At 37.5% G+C, this 10371-nt stretch overlaps 1 protein-coding gene across 2 annotated transcripts; it reads right to left on the reverse strand.

Moving 5' to 3' along the window:
• Positions 1 to 1685: 1685 nt before the first annotated feature.
• On the reverse strand, positions 1686 to 9921 carry FGG (fibrinogen gamma chain). 2 transcript variants are annotated; one of them, XM_036853042.1, is made up of 10 exons: positions 9652 to 9921; positions 9506 to 9550; positions 9129 to 9312; positions 8924 to 9017; positions 7244 to 7374; positions 6810 to 6943; positions 5706 to 5890; positions 3974 to 4251; positions 2432 to 2601; positions 1686 to 1908 (listed from the first exon to the last, which is right to left on the reverse strand). In XM_036853042.1, exons 1-10 carry the CDS (start codon positions 9727 to 9729, stop codon positions 1894 to 1896), a joined length of 1314 nt encoding a protein of 437 aa, XP_036708937.1. In that variant the 5' UTR covers positions 9730 to 9921; the 3' UTR covers positions 1686 to 1893. The 2 variants fall into 2 exon arrangements, with proteins under 2 accessions (XP_036708937.1, XP_036708936.1); XM_036853041.1 differs by lacking the exon at positions 1686 to 1908 and having other exon boundaries at positions 2106 to 2601; positions 9652 to 9828.
• Between the last annotated feature and the right edge of the window lie 450 nt (positions 9922 to 10371).

Genomic DNA, 10371 nt, shown 5'->3' on the forward strand with positions numbered 1-10371 from the left:
TTTGGACTTGTTTATATTTATTTTGTTTAGTATTTTTATTAAATTTTATAAATCGATTGGGGAGAACAAATATATACAAATAATGCATGTATGTCAAGATTACATTTTGTTCAAAAGTATATGCATATATACTTTTCCATACTTATCATTGTAGAATTGTTTTTCATCTTAAAATTTCACATATTATTTAGTAAATGTTTCTATGCTCATACAGAGATATTATACTTATATGTAATCATTGCATTCTCTTCCATTGTACTAATAAACCACCTGGCTTGTCCATTTTTCCACTGTTAAATATTTTCTAAATTTCCCACTGCTATTAAATATTTATTTAATATTTAAATATTATCTATATTTCTATATAGAGCTATTTTCTTTTTCAAAAATAATTTTCTTGGGATAAATCACTAGAGTGATATTACTGAATTTAAACTTATGAATATTTACATAACTCATCCTGCCTATGACCAAATTGCTCACCCAAAGGATTTTATAGATTCTCAAAGGGTAGACTATATGCATGCTGAATTTAGAAGCGGTTTGGAGCATGATGAGGTGGGAACAGGTAAGGCTGGAAGCAAGATGGAAAACAGGAAGGAGGCATTTGCCATTATCCTGGCAAGAGATATGTATTCCAACTAGAACAGTGGCAGTTGGCATAGAGAAGTAAATGAATATAATAAATATTTAGGAGGTGGATTTGACAGGCTTGAGGATATGGGGAGGGAGGAATAAGGAAGACTTATTGCTGGTTTTTTGAAACTTGAGAACTGGACGGAATGGAACAGTACTGGGAGAAAGGAGGATGCTACTATGTGCTACATACCCAGCACAGGGGCTAGTACAATGAAGGAAGTCAATAAATGTTAGTTGAATGAATGCCTTATGCATACATGAATGAATGAGTGCTACGGACAATGAATCAATGTTGCTATTTTCCCAAAGCCTCACAAGTATTTGGCTGTATACCTAGAAGTTGACTTACTGGTTTTTATCTCCTCAATAGGATGCTTTTAAAATCAGGACTTATGAGAACAAGGAAGCGAAAGAGGAAAGAAATTGTGAAAAGGAAGAGAATCCAAAGCCAATGCTCAGGACTTCAGAACAACCAGATCTCCCCCCACGACCCCATAAAATTAGTCAATTACTTTTCATGTTCAACTTTATGCCAACTAATGTAAATGCAGCTATTCCTTACAGAAAGTTGGCGATTCCTGATCTCTGGCTACTGCAATAATGGCTTCATTCTGCTCAACTTGTTCAGCAGTGAGGGGCTGAGCAGATTGTTCCCTGGAGCTCTCTGTTCTGAGTTGTAATCCTCTCCAAGTGCCCACATATGGCCACAGGAGCCCGGAGCTAAAAGGATTTGCTGGGAGAATCCCCAAACAGCCTAATGTCTCCAGCTGCACTGGGGTACTATGAACCTGAGTTATGTGATTGTGACATGTATTTATGTTTTTATATCAAATTTTGTCATTTTGGGTTACTGCATTTTTCTGTATTTGCCTTATAACCCCTGGAGGGCAAAAGCCATGATTTCTATTTCCTTCATAACTTCCCAAGAGTCAGGTACAATGTTTAGCATAAAGTGAACACTGAGCAACTACTGATGATTGTCCAACTGTAATTATTAAATTGAAGGAAAGTGATGGTTTTTAATGGTCAATAAAATGTACCATTTATCTAGTCTTAGGAAACAAAATGTTTATTGAAATGGTGTGTAGATAAATTACAACCAGCATAAAACTGTTAGTGGAGTTTTCAACATGGGTTCTTTTTACTCTTAAAATGAAGTGAGGCTTTGCAAGTCCATTGTCCCATAGGAAAAATATTATATTTTTCTTTTTAGATAGAGTCATTTCATAAGTAAATCACTTTTGAAATGGTCTTTTATACGTCTCCAGCCTATGACCAAAGCAAAAAATATATTAAAAAGATATAATTATATCCATTTAAAAGAATAATTAAATATGAATGATTTAGGGGTAATAAATATGGAAAAAATATTTAGTCATTTGAAATGCTAGAGTTTGCTCCTATTATATTAGTATATACTAAAATATTTAAGAAATAATTTAAAAAATCACCAAGACACAATGACGTGTGATCATTAAAATGCAAACTATCACAATGATTTTATTACATATTTAGGAAATAAGCTAAAATATTATTATCTCATTAAATAAACAAATTTTAAATAATTCTGCATTCAGTAATTTGGGAATACAGTCCAAAGTGAGTTTTAATTGCCATTCAAGGCTAACTATTCTTAATAAAAGACTTAAAATTAATAAATACAGTAAGAGAAAATGGGAAGAAAATTTCATAAAAGTTTCTGAAACTTTGTGGGTTAATAGAAGTGAACAGCTAATCCTCAGGGTAAAATGACTTAGTCATATTCTATTTCAACATAGTGTTCTGGTCTGACCTGTTTGGCTCCCCCAAGGTGGTGTTGCTGTCCTTCTCCAATGGCGATTCTGTTATATGGGATTAATTTCATGGTGGTTTTCTTCATTGAATACCACCGGGATTTCCAAGTGGCCCAAATAATGCCATTATCATAACCATTAGGAGTAGATGTTTTTGAGTAAGTGCCACCTGAAACAAATTGTAGATGCACATATCACTGCTGTTGAATCTCTTCCCCTCAGAAAGTCTATAAAGAACTGTCTATTATGAAGTCCATTGTCATATACATCAGATTTTACAGTGTTATCTACTAACTGAAAATATCCTTAAAGACTCCTAAATTCTCCATTTACAATTGACATAAACTTATTATTAAACAAACTCTTACAGCTGTGTTGTGCTTTCTGGTCACATCCATACTTTAAATGTATTCACTGCTAACAGGCTTAGAACCCCAAATTTCCCCAATTGGTCTCTCTCCCTAAGTTTAGCCATCCTGGATTCAGTTATTATGGACCAACTTTCTGAAAACAGGTCATAATTCCTCATCAGATGATCTCAGGTCATCTGAAAAACACAATTTTACTGGAAAATACGAGGAGCTCTAGAAAGCGGTTCTGGAATGTTATTTTACATCTCCATTATAAAGTGGAGGCTAGGCTGAAGTGCCTTCACCTCGTTCCTGGACACTAAATTTCATGTGATTTTGTAAGGGATTGTCGGGGTCTAGTACTGGAGGGTACCACAAGATACCAACATGGCTACTCTGGATCATATGGATCAGGCAGCTTCCCTGAGAGCTTCTTCTAATCACATGGTTTGTTGGTGCAAAGCTAAGTTAGGTTTCAAAAAAAAACATTGTGAAAACCAAAAGGTAAGTTTAAGTAGTTTTTAAGAGGATTCCAAGTCACCTCTTGGCTAGAACAGTGCCCTAAGGAGGGAAGATTGCTCATTTTAATGGATGAGGGTTTCCCCATGCATACCTGTTGGGTAGTTACAATAGTTTGTCAGTAAGTAAAACCAATGCTCAGAACTACTCCAGTCTTAGAGCAAACTATAGCTTGCCCTCCTCTTGTCCTAAAATAAGTGTCTACACTCTTCAGGCTGGACTCCTCTCCTCTTAAGCTTTCATGGACATCTGCCCTCACCAATACATCCCTGCTCTTTGCTTAATTCCTCCAGACACCTACTCACTGCTTACTGGATCTATTTGACACATAGCTCATGGGAAGCTGAACCAGGCTACTGTGTTAACAAGCATAAACATGGTAATGTTAGTCCATCCAGATCATATATATGGTAAGCCTAGAGGAGACACCATAACCCAAAGTATTAACTCTGATGGAGGCACGATGAATACCACTGCATAGTTTGCAGCAGTTGGATTTCTTGTAGAAGGACCAATTTCAGGTATAAGCTAGCACTATTCAATTCTGGTTTAAAATAAAGAACTATATAATAAGCTCTCAATATCTTTATTCATTTCCTTATATTTATTTATTACCTTTTATAAAAATATAGACTATGCACAAATTCATGCATCTAAGGAAGAAAGCCATACCTTGGTAATAAATTCCATTGAGGTGGCCAGCATGACATTTGTTCATCCACCAACCAGATCCATCCTGTTCAGCACAGTTGCCTTCAAACTTATCATTGTCATTGTCCCAGGTACTGAACTGCATGCCATTGTGGGATGTGAAAAACTTGTCACTAGTATCCTCGCCAAAATCGTAGCCATCAAACGCATCTCCAGCATCTCCACCAATGAAGTAGGCATATGTCATGCGGTATTTGTCGCTTTCACCTGTCACCCTGAATGTAGCATAGTCTGCAGTACTACAAAGAAGGGGATAAAGACCTTAGACCCTGAGCCTCAGAAGGCATCTCAGAAGTTCTCTCTTTCATAGGACAATTGTTTGGAATCTCTAACTTTGCTTCTTCATCTGAAATGTGCTCATTGAATAAAATTTTCTGCAAATCTGGCAAGGGAAAATGGATGTGGGAACTAGCACCACTCAGGATGGGTCTAGAAGCCTTCAAGGAAGGCTTCTAGTCCCAGGAAGACTAAAAATTTCAGCCATCTGAATGCTTTTTGCCTATAGGATCCTAACATCCAACCCAGATATGTGGATGAACCTGACTAATTTCATATTTTCCACTTTTATCTCAGTATGTAGCATGTACACACAGTTCTCATAAACCACATTAACTTTCTGACAGTGAGTGACAAACAATGCAGCAAACCTGAAGGAGCTACAGTTCCATTAGCCACTCATACCATCTAAAGTGTGAAGTCCTAAAGGGGTTTTTCTTTCCCAAGGCAGTGTGGCAGTGACAAGAAGGAGGGTTTCCTCAAGCATCACATAAAAGAAGTTCCCTGTATGGCCCACAAAACATGAGCTATAGGATCAGAGAGAGATTCTCCCCTGGAAAAAAGTTGTGAATGAGGGCCAGAAATCTATGGAGTGCAGGGAAGAATGGGCTTTGGTGCATGAACAGAGATTTCCAGAAAACATTTAGCTTCCCTGATCTCTAGGACTTGGGATATAGGAGATGTTCTCATAGGAGGTCTATTGACTATGGTATTACACTTTCTGGTTAAAAACTTAAAAAAGTAAAAATACGTATTTGGGCACAGACTATATTTCATCATGCCATAGACATAACAAGAGGGTTGGATATTGTTTTGAATTTTAATTAGGCATACAACACTCAAAGTGCCCAGACAGCTCTAGCTCACCAAAGAAGCCAGCTGGTTTGATTTTAAAGTAGCTCCTGGATTTGACTGACTGAATGGTCATTAAAGCACTGGGAAATCTGAAGAAGCTAGATTCACTCTTCAACAAGGATAATCACTAAGAGGATGGGTTGTAGAGTTAAACTACCTGAGTTTAAATCCAACCTTTACCATATACCAGCGATGCGACCGTGGAAATGTTAATCTGTAAAATGGGATTAATAGTAGTTCTTGCCTCATGAAACAGTTATTTGGATTAGATTAAATTATAATTTCATGTTCAATTTATGGTACATATTAAATGCTCAGGAAATACTAGCTATTATTTTGTATGGTTCCAGGGTAAGTGGATTGTACCAGAACACTTAGATCCTGCCTAAATAGGACCTAGCATCTTGGACTGCCCAAGAACCAAACTGACTTCTGGGGAACATAGTTGGATGTTCTCTTCACATCTGTCAGACTGTTTTCCTCACTATTCTGTTGAGAGCTGGAAAGTGCATACTCCAGACTGTCTCTATGGCAAAAAGTTAAAAGTCCTTTCTAATAGTACCTGGTTCTGCCATTCCAGTCCTCCAACTGCACTCTTAATACATATGGGATGGTAGATTGTGTGCTTATCAAATGAATCTTCTCATTTCCCAGCCAAAATTCTGTGTTTCCAGTAGGAGACAGATGTCCAAACCCTTCTTTATATTGAATCCAGTTTTTCTTGAAATCCACACTGCCATCAAGCCTCTAATTACACAATTGCACGGGCAAAAGGAGAGAGTGGATTATCAGTGCACATAAAAAAAATTATAAACATTTTGTACAAAATATGGAGGATATGATTTCATCATTTACTAAGTGACCCTGGGCTAGCTGCTTCAGTTTTCTCACCTATCAAGTAGGAATAATGATGCTTACTTCTTAGGGTTGTCGCAGGGATTACACCAGAGAATGTAAAAGTACTTAAAAGAGCAACTGGCACATGATAAATTATAAACTAGTAGTAGTTTTAAAAAGACTCCTAGAAGACTCCAGAACACCAGCTTGATGTTGCTGATTCTTGTACTGATGGTAGAAAGGTCAACCTATTGCTCAATCTGTGTCTACCAGCCAGAGCTCCCATCACTCACTGGCTCTGAGTGGCCCCTTCAGGATTAGTTGTAACAGTGGTCAAAGGTAAACAGAATGCAAGAGGATTTGCAGTGGGTGCCTGGGGCTGGCAAAGGCAATAGAGGGTCCTGGTCTTGGAACAGCCTAAGTGTATCCTCTGGGTGACATCATCTTCTTGTGATGGGCAGCCCTAGGTCTTGATGTACCTGTCAAGAGAGGTCTCTTCGAGTTCTTTGTCACTATGATATTGTGATTATGTGCCATCATGAATCTACAACAGCAGGGCCAGCATAGTAGAGAGTCACAGCACAGACTGAAACCAGACTATATCCTTTCTCTGTTACTTATTAGTTATGTGACTTTGGGCAAGTTATTGATACTCAGCCTCTTGTGCCTGTTTCCTCCTCTGTAAATAGGGATAAGAAGGCAAAAACTACCACAAAGGGAAGTTGTGAGTGTTAATTGAGTTAATGTTCACAAGGTGCTTGGTAACGTATCAGGCATATAGCAGAACAATTAGGTGTCTATTAAATACACACGATGTGGGAAAAAATACCTTCTGAAACACAGTCCATCCATTTCCAGACCCATCAATTTCACAGTAGACTAAGAACTGCTGCTTAGCTTTCAGAGGTTTGATAAAGTAAAGGCCACTCTCTCTGGCCCCCTTATTGGCAATGTCTTGACAATCTGAAAAAGAAGAAATTATTGTGGTGATTTGAAATCCAGGTAAGACTGTTCCAGTCTTGAAAATGAAATTTTTAACATGTCGTAAACTATTCATTTCCTGAGAAGTATTTTCTTACTTCTCACATGATTATTCCTTTCAAAGTATTTTTTTCAGCCACTCAAGAAAAGTCTAAGCAGACTGTTTAGATTTAATAGCTAGACATTTTCCAATGTATTTGTATACATTCCAATACATACAATCTCCTTTACTTTTTATATTTGCTTTGATGAACTTAATCTCAATATAAAACTTTCACTTACCTTTCCCAGTTGTATCATGTATTTTCACTGTATCTTGACAAGGTTCCTGACACTTTGCTTCCAGCTGGACCACTTTCTGTTTCAGGTTAATGATTTTTTGATTATTTGAATTATATATTTCCTGCAAAAATCTACAAGCAAAATAATAAGATAACAGAGTATTCCTTTTAGAGGAATAGTTTTGTATATTCTTTTAAAAATACCACCTTATTTTCTCAAGAATTATTTCCTGATAAATTACTCCATTCTTGGAAAAAGTGTAAAATGCTGTTAATAAATAAATTGAGGTGAATTAAAATTCTAAGCTTTTTGGAAAAGAAAATAACAAGGTCCTTGCCAATAAACAGTATCATTGTTAAGTGGCCTTTCTGAATTTTATCTTTTGCATAAAGGGCAGCAGATAATGATGTACACAAGTGATGAGCCTGATTAATAGGAAGACCATCTGGTGATTATTCTTGGGACAATATTATTAGGGAAGGAAAGGCCCTGTTCCAAAATTCACATGTGCTGAAGCATTATTCCTTTTCACTTGTGGATTTACTGAGGATCTGTTTGTGGACTTCAATCTTATAACTTACATAGGAAAAGTATCTGGGGCACTACCTTACCTAAAATAAAATAACAGACATTTTCCCTTTCTTCTTAATGTTTCTATTTACATAGCTTCAGAAAAAGGCTGGGGGAAGTGAAAAATCCTGCTTTTGTTGTTTCTCACAGGGTTGCTTGTACATATTCAGAAATGATAGAAAACTATATACAGTGCATAGACTGTCATCTCTTTCTTTGAGGTACAGGATAGACAAACTATTTGACTACGTTTTTCTCTACTGCGCCTTAGAAAATTTCTGCACTGTAGTCTCCTTCAACTTCAATGATGGGCAATAATAATGTAAATCATAATGCTAATAATATCACAATAACAATAATAATAATAGCTCTCTGATATCAAAAAGAGGATAAATCCCTCCTGGGCCACTTTTCCTCAGCCACCATTTATCTCAATTTCTTATACTACTTTGAGAACAATTTAGGAAAAAAATTGAGGAAGAAACTAAAACTGTATCTGAGACCCTATGTTCAGAAAGTCTACGAGTCCCTGGGAAGTTGTTAACAGAGACATTTTACTTTCAAGAGAAGGGAGGAGAATACGTAATTGCAGGTTCCATGATCAACAGGTAGCTTTACAATGTTTGTTACACTTATCTCTTAAAACACATTTTTTCTGTTCTGCCTTCAATATAATTTACTTTTGCAGCCAAGATCCTTCCTATGTCTCTGCTTACAAATTCCTCACCACACATTTGTTGACATTCTTATAAAAAGAATTTTATATTCAACACCCATATTCCCATCAGTTTGAATTTACCTTGTAAGACAAATGGGGGTGAGAGGAAACATTTTGGTAAATACGGTCATAAAGCATTTGAAGACACCTAAAACATCTTTCTCCCACATGATTAATTTTTTTCCACATCATTATTAAAAAGCAATTACAATCCAATACAACTCATATTGCCTAAATACTCCTATCTCCACTGTGTTCAAGATGGTCAGGCATCATGTCAATTAGATATTACAAGTAGAAAAAAATAAAAAGATTTCTTCTACTGAAGCTTGGAATATTGAGTAAACACTAGCTCAGTGTTTGGAGAGCAAATTGAAACAAAAAATTCTTACCGAACTGTTGATTCATGTGTTGAAATCAATGTTTCGTATTTCATAATTTCTTCCAACATTTTCTTGGAAATCTTGGTAGCACTGTCTATCCCATCTGTAACATGGGATCAGAGACATAAAAATACGTAAACAAACAGAACCACTGAAATAACAGCAAAAGAACTTCACAGATGAAGTTCTCAGTCAGTGGTGGTTAGATTCTCACTTGGCTTTGCTGGTCCATCAGAGCGGTAGCTGATCTGGATTGCTTTGACCAACTCTCTGGCTTCTGATGTCTTGTTCTCAACTTGACGTAAGATTCCTTCCAAATTCTGTAGATCCTTGTCTACACTGGTTTGGTAAGTAGACAGGAAATCTGCAATTCCACAGGTAGTTGGGCAATAACTACCCTGAAAATACAATAATAGAGTGATTAAAAATCCTGATAAAAAGCTACATAAGATCTACTAATCAAAATAGGTAAAACCTAGACTACGTTTTAAAAAAAAGTCTAAACTGCCAAATGGTATTTAAGAGAGAATTTCTTTTATTTCTCTGCCCACGTTCAGTGCAAACACAGCGAGAAACATAAAAACTACTTACAAATCTTTCATCTAAGATGCAGCAGTTGTCTCGGGTAGCAATATACTAGAGGAGGAAAATACAGACATTTCACTAGTTTATCATATATTTTCTTATTTTTAAGCTTTCCGTTTAAAACAAATACGTTTTGTAAACATCACACTTACTGCCAGGCATGTTGAAGAGAGCAATGAAAGAGTGTAGAAGCAGAGGATTAAACTCCGGGGGTGCGAGGACCAACTCATGGTGTCAGTGGTGCCCAGTGGTCCAAGCCTGAAGGGTCAGAACTGTGACATCTCGGCTCCAATTGTCCCTTTATTTAAGCTCCGAGGATGGCAGGACCGCCAGTGGCTGGAGCTGATCACGGGGCTTTCTTACCAGGGGGGCGGGATGTCTTTCCAGTCTCTTTGTCCTCATCCTGGCCCCGGACTAATGTTTAGTCAGGTTCCCAGGTTTTGCACACAGGTCTAAGCTCCTCCTTTCTGGCCCAGCTCAACCCTTCTCCTGAGAAGCCAACTCTTCTGCAAAGGCTAGTGAAGCATTAGCCGTTGCGATGAGGAGGGAGGGGGCCGGGGAGGCTTCGTGTTGCAACAGCTTCCAGTACAGGCGGAGAGAACAAACACACAGCTGACCTCGGCCAGAACAAACCTCCCCAACCTTAAGACGGAGCCTGGTACCATAACTCAAATACCCCAAATTACCGCAAGTCCTTTCTTAGACCTGCGATGAAGAAACATCATTACTTTTAACCTGTGCCTATGGCAGGTGGAGGCTTTGCCTTCCACCAGGTCTCAGCACGTCACTCTTGCCAGGAATGAATGACACTGGAAATGTATTCCTGCCCCACTGTGTTGGCCATTTTCTTTTTCTTTTTTTTTTTAATTGAA

This window comes from Balaenoptera musculus, chromosome 5, assembly GCF_009873245.2.
Source record: "Balaenoptera musculus isolate JJ_BM4_2016_0621 chromosome 5, mBalMus1.pri.v3, whole genome shotgun sequence".
Taxonomy (NCBI): Eukaryota; Metazoa; Chordata; class Mammalia; order Artiodactyla; family Balaenopteridae; genus Balaenoptera; species Balaenoptera musculus.

Excerpts from the sequence above, each read along its gene's own strand:
- FGG (XM_036853041.1), bottom strand. The coding sequence starts at position 9,729 with ATGAGTTGGTCCTCGCACCCCCGGAGTTTAATCCTCTGCTTCTACACT. Across the intron at positions 9,018-9,128 it reads TGATGGACCAGCAAAGCCAA|ATGGGATAGACAGTGCTACC; the intron begins GTGAGAATCTAA and ends CCCATGTTACAG. Across the intron at positions 4,252-5,705 it reads GACTGGAATGGCAGAACCAG|TACTGCAGACTATGCTACAT; the intron begins GTACTATTAGAA and ends CCTTCTTTGTAG.